Genomic DNA, 20,945 nt, shown 5'->3' on the forward strand with positions numbered 1-20,945 from the left:
CATCCAACTAGTTCTAAAGCGGGAAAGCTATTCATCCTTACGCAGTCCTGCCCGAGCTGGGTTTACCACAGCAACAATTAACTGCCCATTTTCCTTTGACTTTAGCAGCTGTGGCAAAATCTTCTCTGCTTGACCAGCGTAGAATTCACAGTTGGTGATGCCTGCAGAAGAGAGGCCCACATGACATAAATGAAAACGCATGCCCACCAGTGAGGTGCAGGGAGCTTTAGCTTTATAGAAATGTACAGGAGCCAGGGCTCTGCCATCTCCCTTTGGACCTAGCATATCTCTGAATAACAATGAAAGAAATGCTTCTGGACCTGCTTCATTTTTCCAATGTGCTTTCCCTTGCAATATCTCAATAGGCCTTTCCGCTTGAGAGGCCCGCTAGACAGTGTTATTTTATAATTGTGTGACTCACACAGCACATAAGAACCTATTCCAAGAAGAGAACCTTGACTTTTACTCAAGTGTTTTTCTGTTATTGAAGGTTTTTCACACAGAGCCACCAGAGTTGTGTGAAGGTGTGGTAGGGGGACAAAAAGATCTGTTTTCTATATCGCAGTTTGGCATAAGATTTTGTTCAAAGAAAAGATTCTGTTGCTAAAAACAGCTTGAAACCTATTGTCTTATGTTCTGGTGCCTCATGAGTCTAATGTCAAGAGGCTCTTCTATATTATCCAAAGTTGTGACAAGTTCCCCTGCTATCAGTTCGGCTTATTTCTTCCCTCAGGCTCTGCTTCTAGATAGAAGAAAAGATTTAGCTACTGGGATCTCTTTCAGAAAACCATCAGGACCCAACTCTGACCACTCCAGAACACCCTCTCTTCCTCCCCACAGGTCATGGATACAGTATATGCCCTTTCCCCCATGTAACAGTTTTCATAGCATAGTAACAACTGCAGCTCTTCATTTTTCCCCAGACTGAGAGCAGTGTACCATTGAAGGCTGCAGTCCACCTGGCGTCCTCTACCGCCTGCTCCACCAATTCAATCCCAAGGACCTGGGAGGTATATTTAGCCAGAGAGAGACCAATCACACCTAGGGAAGTAAGAGAGAATGAGAGGAGGGTATTTTAGGGTTTTAAACTAATGAGTTTATGCCTGCACCACTACTATCACCTCCCCACCCCAGACCTAATGTGCTGGGTTAATGGAGTTTGGAAGCTAGACAGCATGTAGATTCGGCCCTGGGCTACCACTTACCAGTTCCACAGCAGATATCAAGGAGGATGGTGTTAGAGTCCACTCCACTCAGCTTCCCTATGGTCTGATACAGTACCTCTGCACCAGCAGTGTTAATTTGGAAAAAGGCATCTGGAGAGATGCGGACCTTCAAGCCCAAGAGCTCTTCAAAGATGTGGGGTTCCCCAAAAAGGAGCTGGAAGGGGGACTGCTGATGGCTGCAACGGGTCCTGGTGCTGGAAAAGAATTTTTAAGAAAGAATCTTGGAATGGTAGACCATTTTCTCTCTAGTGCTTGGTTGGAGAGGGAGACCCTAGCATCTCATTTAGGAGGCACATGCTCTATGGCATGGCCCTGAGAGCTCTGTAGGAATTCCCCTCTCATGGGATGGAGATACATGCAAACACTCTCTCATCTACAGTCTGGCCTGGGTTCCTGGACCTGTATGGTATACGAGGACCAATACCACTTAGCCCTGATCCACCATAATCAGCAGCCCTGCCACAGCAATCCCCAACCCAGACTATGGCAAGCCATCTGCCTCGTGCTTGTTTGGCTGTCCCAGATTTACCTTTCCTGGAAGTACAGTGATGTCAAGTTACAGACTGCTCCTGGACCTTTGATGAAAAACTCCTTTACAGTTTCCTTCTGAGCACAGAGCTCCTCCTGCCCAGACCACAAAATTAGGGATCAAGCAAAGACTCATCTCTGACAAGTTTTCTCTCCTGGCTCCACAATCATCAGCCCTTCAGTAGTCACACAAGAGGGCACAGTTCTCTAATCCTATTATAAATAACACTTAACACAAAGCAATGTTCTATAGGACAAAAAATAATTTGTTTTCACATCTCAGTAGAAGCATCGCTTTCCTTGCTGGCTTTTGACAAATCCTATAACATAGATACATACTTTCTCTAGTCTGAGCCCCTTTAAAGAAAGTGTGAGTTATTCTTGTAAACAGGAGCTAAACTAAGCTTTTGTCCCATCACAAAGAAGAAATAACCTTTCAATTCCCTTCATACTTCTCCATTTCAAACATCCCAACCACTCACCCAAACATCACCTCAGAGGACATGAGTGATAGGAGAATGAAAAGTGCTAGGAAGAGAATGAGCATGGTAACTGAGTCCTTTATTTGAGTTCAGAACATTTTACAATGCTTACATCACTACAGAGAGTCTAAGCATTAGCTTAACACAGGATATATCACAATAAACTATGTTGGAGCTATAGAGTTAAAAGGCCAGGAATTAATGACTTAGGTTCAAACCCTAGCCTGGCTATTTTCTGACTCTGTAACCTTGGGTACTTACATGCCTCCATTTGCCCATTTGTGAAATGAGGATGACAATACCTCTCCTTCTCCCATGTACTTCACAAGTGGGTTAAGATGATCACACGAGTACAGGAATATTTTAACGTGTGAATGTTTGAAAGCTCCAAGTGCATTACAAATGTAAAGTAATTTTTGGGTTATGACATTTTGACTATATTCTAGTCTCTATTGAATTGGTTTTTGGATTTAGTAGAGCACCTACAAACTTCCATGGGCCAAATTCTTATGAAAATACTTAGGGGTCCTCACATGATAATTAACTTGGTAACCTGGCCTCAGTCTCCACGGTTTGATAATGCATTATCAACCCCTCTTCCCAACCCACACAGATATTCTGTGGATGTGCAGTTTCTGCTATCTGCTCTGAAACTTCCAAAAGCCAACTGTAGCACAGTAGTGGTGGGGTTGCTATGGAAGCTGCCCAGTATCATCTTGTGAGTCTCACCTTACTTAATTCCTGGGGATGGAAAGTAATGATGGCCATTGTGTGCCCTTGGCTATTGGTGCGGACTGTGAGCTCACGCCAGTGTCCACCTTCATGAAACAGAAGGCAGGGCTCCAATGGGGACTGTCGAAGGAATACTTCATAGTACTAGGAAGAAAACACTATTATTACACAGGCAAAACTAACAAGTTACACAGATGATTATTTATGCTGAGTGATTGTTATGGACTGCATTGTAACCCTCCCCTCCAATTCACATATTGAAGCCCTAACTCCTAGTACCTCAGAATGTGACTGTATTTGGAGATAAGGTCTGAATATTTTTATCGATTTCAGAGAGGAAGGGAGAGGAAGAGAGAGATAGAAACATCAATGATGAAGGAGAATCATTGATCAGCTGACTCCTGCATGCCCCACACTGAGGATGGAGCCTGCAACCCAGACATGTGCCCTGACCAGTAATTGAACCATGACCTCCTGGTTCATAGGTAGACTCTCAAACACTGAGCCACACTGGCTGGGCTAAATTGCTAACATCTTGATCTCAGACATTGCCTTTAGAACTATGAAGAAATATATTTCTGTTCTTTAAGCCACCTAGTTTGTGGTATTTTGTTATGGAAGCCCTAGCAAACTAATAAAGTAATATAAGAAACATGAACTCTGCCCTTTCACCTTACAGAAGGACATAATCCATTGCATTCCAAACAGGAAGCTGCAGGAAGGCTTAGAGTTGTATCCTTAGTCTCGCACATAATAGTTGCTCAATAATTATTATTGAAAGAAGGCATGAATGAACAGGAAAGGTATTTTATTTGTATGTACAATCTAAGATTATTCTATATATAGTATGGAATACAATAATCTTCCATTTATGTGAATTTCTCCTGGCAGCAATTCCTAATTTACTACTCAGATGCTATGATTCTATTCCTACCTATAACTTCCTGATGTAAGCCCATGTATTTCTATATATAACCAGGTACCAATTATAGCATAGTTTAGTCGACTCCTTCATTTCCTCCTGGTGAACACAAGTCAAATACAAGCTTGTTGCTGCCACAACAGGACACATTGTCTGATTTGCTGGGTCCTTTTGTGTTTAAAATACATGTATTCTAGGTCCACTGTATTTTCAAACAATCCCAAAATTATGTATAGAAGGGGAAGTTATACCAAAAAACAGTGCTGCCTTAGAGGGTAAAAATCAATTAAGGCTACACTTTATCACTTTGCTATATCACATAAACGCAATACAACAAATGCCTATCAATACTGAACATATTTTTCTTGCCTCCTTTGTCAAATATTAATTGAGCATATTGGTTCGGGCCGATTTCTGGGCTCTCTATTCTGTTCCATTGATCTATATGCCTATTCTTGTGCCAGTACCAGGCAGTTTTGAGAACAGTGGCTTTGTAATACATCTTGATATCTGGTATTGAGATCCCATCTACTTTGTTCTTTTTCAGGATTGCTGCAGCTATTTGGGGTCTTTTTTTATTCCAGATGAATTTTTGGAGAGTTCGTTCTAGATCTATGAAGTATTTGACAAAGGAGGCAAGAACATACAATGGAGCCAAGATAGTCTCTTCAATAAATGGTGTTGGGAAAATTGGACAGATATATGCAAGAAAATGAAACTAGACCACCAACTTACACCATACACAAAAATAAACTCAAAATGCATAAAGGACTTAAATGTACGGCAGGAAACCATAAAAATTCTAGAAGAATCCAAAGGCAACAAAATCTCAGACATATGCCGAAGCAATTTCTTCACTGATACAGCTCCTAGGGCACTTGAAACTAAAGAGAAAATGAACAAATGGGACTACATCAAAATAAAAAGATTCTGGACAGCAAAAGAAACCATCAACAAAACAACAAGAAAATCCACTGTGTGGGAAAACATATTTGCCAATGTCATATCTGATAAGGGCCTAATCTCCAAAATTTATAGGGAACTCATACAATTTAACAAAAGGAAGATAAACAATCCAATCAAAAAATGGGCAAAGTATCTAAATAGACACCTTTCAAAAGAGGACATTCAGAAAGCCAAGAGACATATGAAAACATGCTCAAAGTCACTAATCATCCGAGAGATGCAAATCAAAACAACAATGAGGTACCATCTCACACCTGTCAGACTGGCTACCATCAACAAATCAACAAACAACAAGTGCTGGAGAGGATGTGGAGAAAAAGGAACACTTGTGCACTGCTGGTGGGAATGCAGACTGGTGCAGCCACTATGGAAGACAGTATGGAGTTTCCTCAAAAAACTACAAATGGAACTCCCATTTGACCCTGTGATCCCTCTTCTAAGAATATATCCCAAGAAACCAGAAACACCAATCAGAAAGGATATATGCACCCCTATGTCCATAGCAGCACAATTCACCATAGCTAAGATCTGGAAACAGCCTAAGTGCCCATCAGTAGATGAATGGATTAGAAAACTGTGGTACATCTACACGATGGAATACTATGCTGCTCTAAAAAGGAAGGAACTCTTACCATTTGCAACGGCATGGATGGAACTGGAGAGCATTATGCTAAGTGAAATAAGCCAGTCAATGAAGGAAAAATACCACATGATCTCACTCATTCATGGATAATAGAGACCATTAGAAACTTTTGAACAATAATAGATACAGAGGCAGAGCTGCCTCAAATAGATTGTCAAACTGCAGCGGGAAGGCCGGGGAGGGTTGGGGGACAGGAGGTAGGGGGGTAAGAGATCAACCAAAGGACTTGTATGCATGCATATAAGCATAACCAATGGACATAAGACACTGGGGGATAGGGGAGGCTGGGGGACTGTCTAGGGCGGGGGGGGGGGGAATGGACACATATGTAATACCCTTTGTAATACTTTAAGCAATAAAAAAAAAGACTAAAAAAAAATACTGAAAGTATTTTTCAAATTTTGATTCGAAGAAAAACTGGCTCAATTGTTGTTTACTGGCTGGTGGGTAAATAATTTTTTATTTTTGGAAACAAGATTCAAATGTCACTGAGGTCCTGGAAGGACAAGAAATTGAAAAACTGAGTCAGACCTGGAAGATAGTGGGTAAGTAAATATGAAATACAGCATCTCCACGGTATGAGCTCAGGCCTCGGTATCTTCATTTATAAAATAGAGACTGAGATTCCTTTTCTCATATGGAAATAGGTATTAATAGTGGAGGGAACTATAATCATATTGTAATATATAAATGTATCAAATCAACACATTTACACCTTAAATTTACCAATGCTATATGTCAATAATATCTCTATAAAAAAAAATTTTAAAAGGAGTGAAGGGGTCTTCTGGTTAAAAAAAATAATAGCCCTCCTAAAAATCCTACTAAAATTATATAAAGGTATAAAAAAAAACATAAGCTTATTTAAACTCATTGCTCTACCAATTCTCCCTTCTTTCTCTCCTGCACCATCATTTTCCTCCTTCCCTTACATTCTAAGGTTATACTATATATAGTATGGAATACAATTTAATATAATAGAATTTCAACATATGAAAACCTGGGGCACACATTCAGACCACAGCCACACTTACCATCTTCTAACATACCATATACCTGTAATTTACTTTATTGTGTGTGTGGTTTTTTTAATCTTTCTCTCCCTACTAAAATGTAAGTTCTATGAGAGAAGGATTATTTTCTTCATTATTGTATCCTAAGCACCTAAGAATAATGTCTGGCACTTGTAGGTATTCAACAGTATTTTTTTAATGAATAAATAAAAGAAATAACACAGCTAAAAGACAACAAGGGCAAACTAAATAAAGTCTTCAAAGATGGAAGGCAGACTGGAATGACAATTGACTTGTTAAAAGGCCAGGAATTAATGACTCTCTCATCTACAGTCTGGCGTGGGTTCCTGGACCTGGATGGTGTACGAGCTATCTGGATTGCCTATAAAGGGGGACCTGATGAGCTGTAAAGCTTGCCTGCTCCAAACAACCCTGGGAAGTCTCAAACTTGAAGGTGCAAGGTACTGGAGGAAGTAGATATAAGGTAAGAAACGGGGCTAAAAACAAGGTTTGGTTGAAGTCTAGGCACAAAACTGGCAAACATCCTCATCCTACCAAGAATGATCATCCTCCTCTAGCAGGAGACTGGAGTGTTTTATTCTCAAGAGAAAATGAACCCACAAAAGCTCTGAATTTGGAGCTTACCAAGCACAATGGTGGTGGTAGTGGTGAAGTAGAAACAGAAAGTTTCAATGTAAATCTTCATTTTTAATGGTTGGAACCAAATCCCCCTTCCATACCCAAATTCTAGAAGGCCAGCAGCCTGGCAGGAAACTTGGAAATGATTTTCTCATGAAACTGAATATCCCCAGAGTAATGACCTCCTGAAAGAAACACACAAGGGAACCCCGACACATACAATTCACAGCAGTGAAGCCAAGAATCAACAAATCCATTCAAGCTGAATTGCTAATCAGTTTTTTAATGCCTCACTCTTAAATGAAGTCAGCCAAGTATCACCAACTATTTGATAAAGCCTCCATTGTGAAAGACAGTACCCAAAACAAACAGCAAAAAATCCTGAAGGAAACAGACAATTCAGAGAACAGAAAGCCCTAGCTGGTTTGGCCTGTGGACTGAAGAGTCCCAGGTTTGATTCCAGTCAAGGGCACATGCCCGGATTGTGGGCTTGATCCCCAGTAGGGGGAATGCGGGAGACAACCAATCAATGATTCTCATCGTTGATGTTTCTATCTCTCTCTCCCTCTCCCTCCCTCTCTGAATTCAATAAAAATATATTTTTTAAAAAAGAACAGAAAAACACACACACATATATTACATTACTAAATTATATTACTAAAAAGAACAAGATATTCTACAAAAGGAACAATCAGAGAACAAGAAAAATCTTTTGAAAACTAAAGTTAGTATAGTAGAAAAAATTATACAAAGATGTTGGCATTTATGTCAAGAAAATTTGACAAAAAGGCAAAGAAATAAAAAATAGCAGAGGAATCAATACTTGGAATCAAAATCTAAATAATAGAAGATATAGAGACAAAACAGAAAAATAAAAGGAGGTAAAAATAATACAGGAAAATTAATCACATCTGAAAGTATGCGTTTCCAGAGTGATAAGGCCTAGAAAGTTACCCACCACAATGAATTTTTAAAAGGCCCACGTGGTCATGAAGTTTCAGGGATAAAGAGATTCCCTAAAGCTTCTAGAGGAAAAAAAGAGGGGAGAGAATATCTATGACGTTGAAGGCTAGATGACAATGAAACCATATCTTCATGTTTATAAAGGCAAATGATTCAAACCCAGAATTTGAAATCTAGAAAAATCTCAGTCATATGTCAGGAAAGAAAAAAGACATTTACAGACATGCCAAGACACTAAAACTTTATCTCCTAGGCACCCTTCCTCAGGAAGCTAAGGTTGTACTCCAGCTAAATGAGGTGTAAACCAGAAAAAGGAAGACAGGGGATCTAAGAAACAGGGGAGACAGGACAGAACAGCAAAGGGAGTCCCAGGATAACAGCCATGCAGAAGACCTCGGGAGCCTAAGATGGAAAACTCGTAGGAAAAGGTCTTCAGGGGAAAAACTGAACTCAAGTTTTTAAGCATATAGAGAATATTGATGAATGTTTGACAAAGCTTTTAAAGCATCTGGGGAAAAAATAGCAATAGGTTCATAGAAAACTAAGCCAATTAAAAAATGAGATAATTATTTAGGCCAATATAAACTAAAAGTTGCTGGGCCAGTGTGGCTCAGTGGTTGAGTGTCGACCTATGAACAAGGAGCTCATGGTTTGATTCCTGGTCAGGGCACATGCCTGGGTTATGGGCTCAATCCCTGGTGGGAGTCGTGCAGGAGGCAGATCATCAATGATTCTCTCTCATCATTAATGTTTCTATCTCTCTCTACTTCTCCCTTTCTCTCTGAAATCAAAAAAAATATATTTAAAATGACAACAAGAAAAACCTAAAAGCTGTAAAATCCATCATACCATATGGAACTATGCAGCTATAAAATGAAGTATCTATATATATAAAAGCCTAAGTGGCCATTAAGACCAGTCACTATGACGTGCACTGACCATCAGGGGGCAGACGCTCAACGCAGGAGCTGCCCCCTGGTGGTCAATGTGCTCCCACAGCCAACCTCCCATGGCCAGCTAACCTCCCATGATCCCTTCCCTGGCTAGCCAGCCCTGATTGGCCCAATAGCCAGCCAGGCCAAGGGACCCCACCTGTGCACGTATTCGTGCACCAGGCCTCTAGTATTTTACATATATATATATATATATATATATATATATATATATATATAGTGTGTGAACCAAGATGGCGGCATAGGTAAACACCTGAACTTGCTGCCGTGCACAACCACATTAAAACTACAACTAAAAGACAAAACGAATATCATCCAGAACCACAGGAAGGCTGGCTGAGTGGAAATTCTACAACTAGAAGGAAAGAGAAAAGCACATTGAGTCCGGTAGGAGGTGTAGAAATAATGACAGAAAACTTCCCCTACCTGGTGAAAGAAATAGACTTGCAAGTCCAGGAAGTGCAGAGAACCCCAAACAAGAGGAATCCAGAGGACCACACCAAGACACATCATAATTAAAATGCCAAGGGCAAAAGACAAAGAGAAAATCTTGAAAGCAGCAAGAAAAAAAACAGTTACCTACAAGAGAGTACCCATATGACTGTCAGCTGATTTCTCAACAGTAACTATGCAGGCCAGAAGGGAGTGGCAAGAAATATTCAAAGTGGTGAATAGCAAGAACCTACAACCAAGATTACTCTACCCAGGAAAGCTATCATTTAGAATTGAAGGTCAGATAAAGAGCTTCACAGATTAAAAAAAGCTAAAGGAGTTCATCATCACCAAACCAGTATTATATGAAATGCTGAAGGGTATTCTTTAAGAAGAGGAAGAAGAAGAAAAAGGTAAAGATACAAATTATGAACAACAAATACACATCTATCAACAAGTGAATCTAAAAATCAAGTGAATAAAAAATCTGATAAACAGAATAAACTGGTGAATAGAATAGAATCAGGGGCATAGAAAGGGAGTGGACTGACAATTCTCTGAGGGAAGGTGATGTGGGGGTGCGGGAAGAGATTGGACAAAAATCGTACACCTGTGGACGAGGACGGGGGAGGGGTGTAAAAGCGGGGGGGGGGGGGACACCGGGTGGAGGGGAGCTATGCAGGGGGAAAGAGGAGCAACTGTAATAATCTGAACAAGGTGCTGAACAGTGTCCACATTAAGCTACCTTTCAGCTAAGAAAAGGGGAAATACAAATATGTTTTTGTTTCTTAAAATAAGCAAAAATGAATAACAATTGTAACCCATAGAAGGAGAGTTGTAACTTGGTAAAGGCTGCAGAGATGAAAGACTACTTTATTTTTTTTAAATATATTTTTATTGATTTCAGAGAGGAAGGGAGAGAGATAGAAATATCAATGATGAGAGAGAATCATTGATTGGCTGCCTCCTGCATGCCCCCCACTGGGAATCAAGCCCACAACCCAGGCATGCACCCTGACCGGAATCGAACCCAGGACCCTTCAGTCCACAGGCTGATGCTCTATCCACTGAGCCAAGCCAGCCAGGCTGAAAGACTTACTTTAAATGAATCTTTATTTTGCATATTTATCTCTGGAACCATGTAAACATATTTTTTAAATTATAAAACAAAACTTAATCAAAAAGAAAAATAATCAACCCATACAAATTGAAAGCAAGCAAAATGAAAACAAAACAAAAACACCTATGTTTCAAGTATTAAGTTAGTGGCTTAACCACAAAGAAATTATTGCAAGAGGCACAATGATTTGACACTAGACAGAAACCCTGAGCTCTTTTCAGTAATCCTTTTTTGGTAATAATATTGGTACTGTTATTCTGAAATTACATATATGGATGAAATAAAAAAGTAATTGAACTAATCTTGTCAGGACTAAAATTGTATTGTGAGAGACAAGAAATAAAAATATAAAGCAGCCCTGGCTGGTGTGGTTCAGTTGGTTGGGTGTCATCCCATGCACGGAAATATTGCAGGTTGGATTCCCGGTCAGGGCACATGCCCAGGTTGCAGGCTCGATCCCCAGTAGGGGGTGTGCAGGATGTTTCTCTCATCAATATTTCTAACTCTCTATCCTCTCCCTTCCTCTCTCTCTAAAAATCAATAAAAAAGTCTTTAAATATACATATTTAAAGAATATATATAAAAAGCAAAGGCTTTAAGTAAAAATTACAATTCTAAATTTGATTTCACTAATTTGATATCATTATGAACTCATGATATATTTTCTCTTTAAAAAATATTCCCTAACTGTCTACTACAAAGGTCTTTGAAATATGACCAACCCAATATAAATGAGCACCCCCTGGCACCTATACTGTGAGCTTCAAATACAATTTCCCACTAAAAGAGATAAGAATTCCTTGAAGAAATGGCTGACTGCAAGTCTCAGGCAGAAAATAGTCTTAGATGGGCTAGAATTATCATTCCAGAACTACCAGAGACATCTAGAGCTCTGAGGCAACTTAAAGAGGTTCCAAATGGCCAAAAATGTAACAATTTGAGTACCAAAAATAGTATCTGCAGTAGACTAAAACATATCAATTTTATTAATAGTCCATGAGTTCATAATTATACCAAAACAAATGAATAGGGCATGATAGACTCAAAATATCAATGCATTACAAAGCCTCATGAAATAATGGATCTAGAGACAGTGATTACCAATAACTGCTAAAACCAGTAGGTGAAAAGTTGATGGAAAACTTTTTAATGATTGAGAACAGGCTGATGACACCTGAATCCACTGTTCAATCTTAACATCAGAGAGTCCATGAGACACATATTCACAAAAACAATCACACCAAAAAAAAATCAAACCTAAATCTAATCAACACACCAGATCCACCAGTTTATAGGAAACACAGGAGACAGAGGAAAAAAGTGACATCATGGGGATTCAATTGGCAAAATCCAGAATGTGAGAATCTCCACAGGAAAACAAACCAGTTTCTTCAAAAAATAAATTACAAGGACAAAAAAATGAATTAAGGGGGATGTTACAAATTAAGAGAGACTGAGGAGACATGTTAATTAAACACAATCTGTCTACTCTGTTTGACTACTGAACAAACAACTATAAAAAAATCAAACCATTTATGAGATAAATCAGCATAAAATCTGAACATTTACTGGACATTTGAAGATATTATGGGATAAACATTTATTTCTAGTATGGAGTTACATTTAAAAATTAAGTCCTTTCTTTTAGAACTCACGCTCAAGTATAGTATTTACATTTTTTATAATATAATGTCTGGAATTTGCCTCAAACTAATCTAAAGGTAGAAAGTAGACGAGAGTATAGATTAGACACATTTTGATAAGTTGTTGAAGGTGGTAATGGGTATATTTGGTGTGTTATACCATTCTCTACTTTCAAATATTTTTAATTTTCCATTATATAAAATGAAAGAAAAATTTGTACAATAAAGAAAAATAAAATCTTAGTATACCTAGTTGGCTCAGGAGTGAATATCTACATAGTCATAACAATATAAACATTAAATATTGTGCTATAAAAATAGAAGACAGGTAGTTTGGGAGGAGAGACAAAATAAGAGAGATAAATTCTTACATGTCATAACTGGAAGTCAACATATAATCTGTAAATTTGACAAATCATGATATATTAGAATATAATAATGTACTATTTAGAAATATGAACACCAGAAGACATAGCTACAATAATGGCTTTTGTTTCTCAGGAGCAAGACTCAAGGTAAGAGGGGTGGGACAGAAGAGCACCATTTTTCCTTTCTAACCTATTAGTATTATTTGACATTTAAAACTATGTACTTGTATTTCTTTGATAATATTTAAGACCCCCTTCTAATTTTTGGTGCTCTGACAACTCCCATAAAATTCACATTCTGAGTTAATATATTTAAACCTCAAATTGGGGCAGACTAGGGTTATTCTATGATCTTAATGGAATGGAATGACATAACCAGTAATAGGGGAAGGGAAACAAAGGTACAAACAAATTGAGAACAGCACAGCACATGCTCTCTGTCTGTCTGTCTGTCTGTCTATCTGATACTGTTATTATTTCAATGGGCATCTGGCCTGTATTTAAGTATCTACTGGGTTGGATCTTAGGTCCAAAACAAATTCTGCAGGGAAGAGGAATTCGTCTGGATGGATGTAGAGGGTAGAAATTTGCCCAACAAAAGCTGAAAGGGCTAGAAACTTGGGTAAATATTGCAAAGAGATATTCAGTCACCAAACACTTGATAAGGACCAACTATGTGTTTGAATCTGTGTTAAATGCTAGGCTACGAAGTTAAATAATACACAGCTACTACCTCCACATCCATTGTGGGAAGCGCCAGGACATGACAATGCAATATGGTGTAACAAGTGCTACAACAGGAGATATGCAATGAGAATCCCTAATCAGACTGAGGAGTCAAATAAGATTTTCTACAGAATCTGATGCTTTGAATGCAAAGCATAAGTAAAAACCAGGCAAAGAAAACTGAGGGCATTCTAGAAAGAGGGCAGCCTCCGGCAGGAATTAGATAGGCTGGCAGTATACCTCTGGTTCAATACAAATGGAAAGAGGAAAGAATGTGAGGATGTGGCAGGTGATGAGACTAGGGACCTTATCATGAAGATCCTTAAGGGAAAATGTAAGGAATTTAAAATTTATTTTAAACTTTATCGGGGTCCTGTCTGGTGTGGCTCAGTATCTAACAGTGGCATCCCTGGTTTGATTCCTGGTCAGGGCACATGCCTGGGTTGCTGGCTCTATCCCCAGTAGGAAGCATACAGGAGGCAGCCAATCCATGTTTCTCTCTCACACCGATGTTTCTCTCTCTCTCTCTCTCTCCCTCTCTCTCTCTCTCTCTCTCTCTCTCTCTCTCTTCTCTCTCTCTCTGTTCTCTCTCTCTCTCCCCCCACTCTCCCTCCCTCCCTCCCCTCTCTCCAAAATAAAAAAATAATTATTTCAAAAGCTATTGGACAACTGCTGCAGAATTTTAAGAAAGAGAATGCTATGATCTCATTTGCATTTTAAGGATGGCTCTGGCTGCAGTGTGGAGACATGGAGGCAGAGGGTTGGAATTAGTGGAGCCAATTTGGAGGCGAGAGAGGATAGTAGCTTGGAATAGAGTGGTGCTGGTGATGATGGCGGTGAAAACAGAGAGAAAAGGATGAAGTCAAGGTATTTTTAGAAAGGAAAACTGATAGGACTTAGAGAATGATTAAATGTGGCTGAGGAGGAAGGGGGAATTAGAACAGAAGCCAAAAAGTAATAGAACAGAAGAGACTTAGATGACACATGTTTCTAGTACATGATGCTACCATTTAATAAAGTGAGAATAAAAGAAGCACATCTGAAAAGAGAAGAATATAACTTTCGTTTAAGGGCACTGGTTCTCACCTACGGGTGACTGTGCCCCCCAAAATACAACAATACATCTGGAAACATTTTTGGTTATCACAACTAATGGCATGTAATAGGTAGAGGTCAGGGATGCTGCTAAACATCCTACAATGTACCTAAGAGCCCCACACAACAAAAAATTATCCAGCCAAAACCGGTTTGGCTCAGTGGATAGAGCGTCGGCCTGCGGACTCAAGGGTCCCAGGTTCGATTCCGGTCAAGGGCATGTACCTGGGTTGCGGGCACATCCCCAGTAGGGGGTGTGCAGGAGGCAGCTGATCGATGTTTCTCTCTCATCGATGTTTCTGACTCTCTATCTCTCTCCCTTCCTCTCTGTAAAAAATCAATAAAATATATTTTAAAAAAAATTATCCAACCACCCTAGCTGGTTTGACTCAGTGGATAGAGTGTTGAAGGGTGGGACTGAAGAGTCGCAGGTTTGATCCCAGTCAAGGGCATGTACCTCAGTTGCAGGCTCGATCCCTGACCCCAGTCAGGGCATGTGTGGGAGACAATCAATCCATGTTTCTCTCTCTGTCTCTCCCACTGCCTTCCACTCTCTCTAAAAATCAATGGAAAAAAATATTTTCAGGTGAGGATTAACAAAAATAAAATTATCCAACCCAAAATGCCAATACTGTGGAGGTTGAGAAACTTTGATCTAAAGCAATGCTGATTTGAAGAACTCTGCAGGACAGCTAGGTGAGGACATTCAGCAGCCTCCTAAAGCTCAAGAGGGAGCAGGAATGCAAATATAATTGACCCTTAAACCACACAGGTTTGAACTGTGTGGGTCCACTTATATTCAGGTTTTTCTCAATAAATATATTAGATAATTTGGGGAGATTTGCAACAATTTGAAAAAAAACTCACAGACAAACCTTATGATTTTAAAAAATAACCTTTTCTCTAGTTGACTTTATTATAAGAATACAGTATATAATACTACTACACACAACTATTTATGCTATTGGTAAGACTTCTGGTCAACTGTAGGCTATTAGTAGTTAACTTTGAAGGAGTCAAAACTTATCTGGAGATTTTCAACTGCACGGCGGGTTGGTGCCCCTGATCCCCACATTATTCAAGGGTCAACTGTATAAGTTTAGGACTTGTCAATTTACCGTGGTCATTCCAGTCATCAGCTATAGTTGGGTATAATCACCCATGAATATATTCAAAAAGAAGGCCAAGGACAGAGCCCTGGGGGACACCAACACTTGTAGTGGGAAAGGAGAAGAGGAAAAGATCCCATGAGAAAAACTAAGAAGTAGCCAGTGAGATAGGAGGAAAGCCATCAGAAAATGTTATCACATAAGCCAAACAAAAAGTGTTTCAAGGAGGGAAGTGAGAATAATTAGCAGTGCCAATGGCAGAGAAAAACTGAGCAAGTTAGGAGCAGAAAGGTTCCATTGGATTTGGCAAAATGGAAGGCACTGATGACTTTGGTAAGATCAAGTTCCACGGAGTGTTGAGGGCAGAAGCAAGAACCATCAGATTAAAAAAAGATTAGATATATTTAACATGTTTATAAACTAAAGGAAAGGAGCAGATGGAGGTGAGGGGAAGGAGGTAAAGAAACAGGAGAGCCGAAACTGGTTTGGCTCAGTGGATAGAGCGCTGGCCTGCGGACTGAAGGGTCCCAGGTTCAATTCCGGTCAAGGGCATGTACCTCAGTTGCGGGCACATCCCCAGTAGGAGATGTGCAGAAGGCAGCTGATCGATGTTTCTCTCTCATCAATGTTTATAACTCTCTATCTCTCTCCCTTCCTCTCTGTAAAAAATCAATAAAATATATTTTTAAAAAAAGAAACAGGAGAAAGAGGGTACGTTATGAAGGAGCAAGATCCTAAGAAAAGGAGATGATTTCAAGTTGGTGTTTTAAGGAAGGAGAGCATCAGATAGGGAAAGGACCAACAGCCTTTCAACTGATAGGAGGGGAGGAGGAATAAAATTTCAGCAGAGTTGGTGGATGGCAGGAGAAGCAGCTAAGGGAGTTATCATCCCTTAATTTTCTTTTTTAAATAAGTTTAATCTTAATTTTTTTATTTTATTTTATTTATTTTAAGAATAGTTTATTGGTTTTTAGAGACAGAGGGAGAGGGAGATAGAGAAACATCAATGTGAGAGCACAACATGGATCAGCTGCCTTCTGCATGACCCCTAAAGAGGATCAAGCCCACAACCCCTTGACAGGGTATCAAACTGGCAACCTCCTGGTGCACGGGACAATGCCCAAACAACTGAGCTACACTGGCCAGGGCTGATAGCTTTAATTTTCCAGGGAAGAATCAAGAATGCTCATCTGCCAAGAGCAAGGGTAAAAGCAATGGGGTAGGAAATTTGAGGAGAGGTTAAGAGTTTAGAAGAATTCTTGAAGTGAATGGGAGAAGAAGCTGACAAGGGTCATGTAGGGAGATTTCTAAAGACTATCTTACCAAGGGAGCTGTGTCCCAGCAGGGAACTCTTGGAGGTCATGTTGTGTTCTGTCAGAAGGCATTACCCAAGTGTCAGAAACCTGAATTATTAAGAGGGTGGGAGCTGGTAAGAATTATCCTAATATATAAAAACCCAGGGTCTGTAATGACTGACCGAAAACTCGACCGAACACCAGAAGTCAGTCCTGCAGTCAGTGCACAACCCAGCACTGACTGCTGCGGGTGCAAGTGCAGTGACCCAGCACTGACGACCGAGGGCGGCTGTGCATAAGGCCCAGAGAGAGGCCCAGAGAGAGAGAGGAAGGGTCTGATCTGCAGCCTCCATGGCAGCTGTTGATTAGCCATTGCGTCTCTCCTTCTCTCTGGGCTTTGACAGCAACCGCACCTCTGTTTCTCTCCTGGCCTCTCCAGGGGCTGCTGATCAGCCCTGCCTCTCTGATCAGGCCCAGAGATAGGCCTGGAGACACTGACTGGCATAGAAACTGACCAATCAGAACTAAATCTGGGTCAACTGTGAGGAGCCAATGGCTGCCTAGGAGATGGAGCTTTTGACACTGACTGTCGTAGAAACTGACTAATCAGACCAAATCTGGGTGAACTATGAGGAGACAATGGCTGCCTAGGAGGTGGAGCTTTTGACGCTGACTGGCATAGAAACCAACAAATCAGAACCAAATTTGCTGGCAGGGGAGGGCACTTGGGGGTGAGATCAGGCCTGCAGGGTTGGGCAGTTGGGGGTGAGATCAGGCCAGAAGGGGAGGGCAGTTAGGGGTGATCAGGCAGGCAGAGGCAGGTAGGGGCAATCACGCTGGCTGGGGATAGCAGTTGGGGGCAAGATCAGGTTAGCAGGGGAGGGCAGTTGGGGGTGAGATCAGGTCGGCAGAGGAGGGCAGTTGGGACAACCAGGCCTGCAGGGGAGGGCAAATGGGGGAAAGATCAAGGCCGGCAGGGGAGGGCTGTTAGGGGCAATCAGGCTGGCAGGGGAGGGCAGTTAGGGGTGATCAGGCCAGCAGGGGAGGGCAGTTAGGGGCGATCAGGCAGGCAGAGGCAGTTAGGGGTGATCAGGCCAGCAGGGGAGAGCAGTTAGGGGCGAGATCAGGCCGGCACAGGAGGCCAGTTGGGGCAACCAGGCCAGCAGGGGAGGGTAGTTAGGGGCAAGGTCAGGCTGGCAGTGGAGGGCAGTTGAGGGCGAGATCAGGTAGGCAGGGGAGAGCAGTTGAGGATGAGATCAGGCCGGCAGGGGAGGGCAGTTAGGGGTAATCAGGCAGGCAGGCAGGTGAGTGGTTACGAGCCAGCGGTCTCAGATTGTGAGAGGGATGTCTGATTGCCGGTTTAGGCCTGATCCCAGTGGACATCCCCCAAGGGGTCCCCGATTGGAGATGGTACAGGCTGGGCTGAGGGAACACCCCCCCACCCCGTGCACGAATCTCATGCACCGGGCCACTAGTCAGTGTCTCTCTCTCTCTCTCTCTCTCTCTCTCTCTCTCTCTCTATATATATATATATATATATATATATATATGCCCAGTAACCGTTACAGCAGAACGACCGGAACAACTGGTCGCTATGACATGCACTTACCACCAGGGGGCAGACGCTCGATGCAGGAGCTGCCCCCTGGTGGTCAGTGCACTCCCACAGCGGGAGCGTTGCTCAGCTAGAAGTTGGACTCACAACTGGCGAGCGTAGTGGTGGTGGCGGGAGCATCTCCCGCCTCCATGGCAGCACTAAGGAGCAGCGAGCCAAGCGGTAAGAAGTGAGCAGGCGGGTGATAAGGAGCAGCAAGCAGGCGGGCAGTAAGGAGTGGCGAGCTAAGCTGTAAGGAGCGAGCAGGTGTGTGGTAAGGGGTGGCGAGCCAAGCGGTAAGGAGCGAGCAGGTGGGCAGTTAGAAGCAAGCAGGCAGGCAGTTAGGAGCAAGGGGTCCCAGATTGCAGGAGGACACAGGCTAAGCTGAGGGACCACCCCCCATCCACGAATTTTGTGCATCGGGCCTATAGTCAGGTAATAAGAATGTTAGCTGGGAGTTATGTTTAGTCATCATGAGTAGGGCTTTTGCCTTAAGTTCCATGAAGGTAGGCACATGTCTATTTGAGTCACTATTAGATCCCCAGTACCCAGCACAGTGCCTAACACATAATAGGCACTCAGTAAATAGTAGGTGCATGAAACAAAAGGACATAAAAATATTTCAGAGGCCAGCTTCCTGATGGAAATGCCTTACCACCACTACAACATCTCTCATGATAGTTCTCAATTCTGTTCTGCTGAAAATATTAGCCTTCCAAATATTTCAGATACCTGCCACTTGCTATACTGCCCTCAGCAGTACCTCTCTTTCCTAATAATTTCCTCCTATTAAAATTCCTCAGATGTCTGACATTTGTGATAACTGATGCAGTTTTCTCTTCTCCTTTCCACCCTCCCTGAAATTAAACACTAGCAATGTTCTCTACACATTAAGAAGTATGCTTTCAGAACAGAGCCTCACCTCCCCTGAAGCAGCTCTATTATTAAAATGTCAGGGAGGCTGCTATTCCAGACTGCAATGCCCCAGGTCATCTTCAACCAGCCTTAATTCCTTATTACCTGGGCCACTTGACTGTGTTTCTCAGGGATGTTTTTCAGATGGTTAGACCGCACACAGACCATGTTTCTGTCTATGGAAAGAAAAATAATTTTATTTATAAATTTTTTAACCGAAAATATTATTTAAAAGAAAATGTCTGGCAACTCAAATTCCCTCCTTCAAAGAGGCATATGCAGATATGGATAAGCAAAGTACCTACTTCAAGCTCAAAGCCATTTTTTAGAGAAAACCTATTTCCCAGTCTAGCCATTAAGAAGCTTATTCTTAATGAAGCTAGTATGCAATATTTTATTTCATGCTATAGGTAAGCAATATGAGAACATCTACTTTCTGTTTAGAATTTAAAATGGAAATAAAATATAATGGGATTTTTTTTCTGTTACTGAAAAATAGAACAATAACATCACATGCCCATTTAATTCTGTACACAGGTGGTGGGGGGAGCCAAGTGCCTGCCCTAACAAACTGCAGTTTAAGACATATGAATATTAAACAGTGTGACTAATATAAAATGATGATGTTTCAAGTAGATTTATTGAAAATGGGCAAATAGAAAGTTCAGGAATGGAATCTGGGAATGGATAATGGAATTAAGTCTTAGAAATATGCCACTATGATTTTCATCACCAACACCTCCCCTATTTATTCTTTTAAGGTCAATTTATCAGAGAAAGCTCTAATTTTCAGGGATAAGGGGCTATGAAATATAAAAGGTAATTCAATAAAGAGGATACTGCTTCCCAGTACAGAAAGTAGCACAAAATAATGACAATGACAATAATGATGAGAGAGCAGCAGCAGCAATATTAACATTTACTAAGTACTTACTAGGTTCAAGCATATGCCTTTTAGAGGGAGAAAGAATGAGGGTTGTGATTCCTATCAATATAATGACTACCCACAAAAAAATATCCAAAATTAACCTTGTGATCAATTTCAGCATCAAAGACTTCCAATTTGATCTAGTCCTTTAAGACCACTGCATTTGCTACTCCTCTACACTCCCACTGATACTGTTCTCTGCACCATTCTCTTCCTCTCATTTCTTGGTTTGTTATTTCTACTAGTCATGGCCATTTGACTGACCTCTCCAAGTTCCAAGGTAGTATCCCACAGTCTTCGGATTGCCATCTGGACCTCGGTTCACAGAAAAGGTGGACTTATTTCGGTAGCCATCGATGACAGGCTAGAGGAGGCAGAGGAGCAGAAAAGGGAAAACAAGTCAAATGAGACCAAGGAGGGCAACAATACAGGGAATAAAATAATGTTCTCTGGATTAGGACAACTAAGTGATGCTTGCTTGGAAAGTAAGGCATAGGTGAAAGTCCATGACTGAGATCAAGACCCGCTATAGAAACTTCATAGTAGAAAGGAGTTCCAACCTGGCCATAAGGCAGGAGTCAGCAAACTTTTTCATTAAAGAGCCAGATAGTAAATAATTTTAGGCTTGCAGTCCATATGATTCCCATCACAAC

General features: G+C 41.1%; 1 protein-coding gene across 3 annotated transcripts in view; it reads right to left on the reverse strand.

Moving 5' to 3' along the window:
- TRMT2B (tRNA methyltransferase 2 homolog B) overlaps nt 1-20,945 on the reverse strand; it is a gene marked incomplete at its 3' end in the record, with an annotated part of 140,493 nt that overhangs the window by 104,327 nt on the left and 15,221 nt on the right. For all 3 annotated transcript variants that reach the window (XR_013995443.1, XM_081080893.1, XM_081080892.1), the window contains exons 4-10: nt 20,557-20,656; nt 19,470-19,540; nt 2,966-3,112; nt 1,756-1,850; nt 1,206-1,420; nt 940-1,041; nt 42-161 (exon numbers count right to left, since the gene is read on the reverse strand). Coding sequence is in view for 2 of the 3 variants with exons in the window: in XM_081080893.1 (XP_080937019.1) it covers nt 42-161; nt 940-1,041; nt 1,206-1,420; nt 1,756-1,850; nt 2,966-3,112; nt 19,470-19,540; nt 20,557-20,656 (850 nt within the window). The remainder of the gene's footprint in view (nt 1-41; nt 162-939; nt 1,042-1,205; nt 1,421-1,755; nt 1,851-2,965; nt 3,113-19,469; nt 19,541-20,556; nt 20,657-20,945) is intronic.

This window comes from Myotis nattereri (assembly GCF_964212035.1).
Source record: "Myotis nattereri genome assembly, chromosome: X".
Lineage (NCBI taxonomy): Eukaryota > Metazoa > Chordata > Mammalia > Chiroptera > Vespertilionidae > Myotis > Myotis nattereri.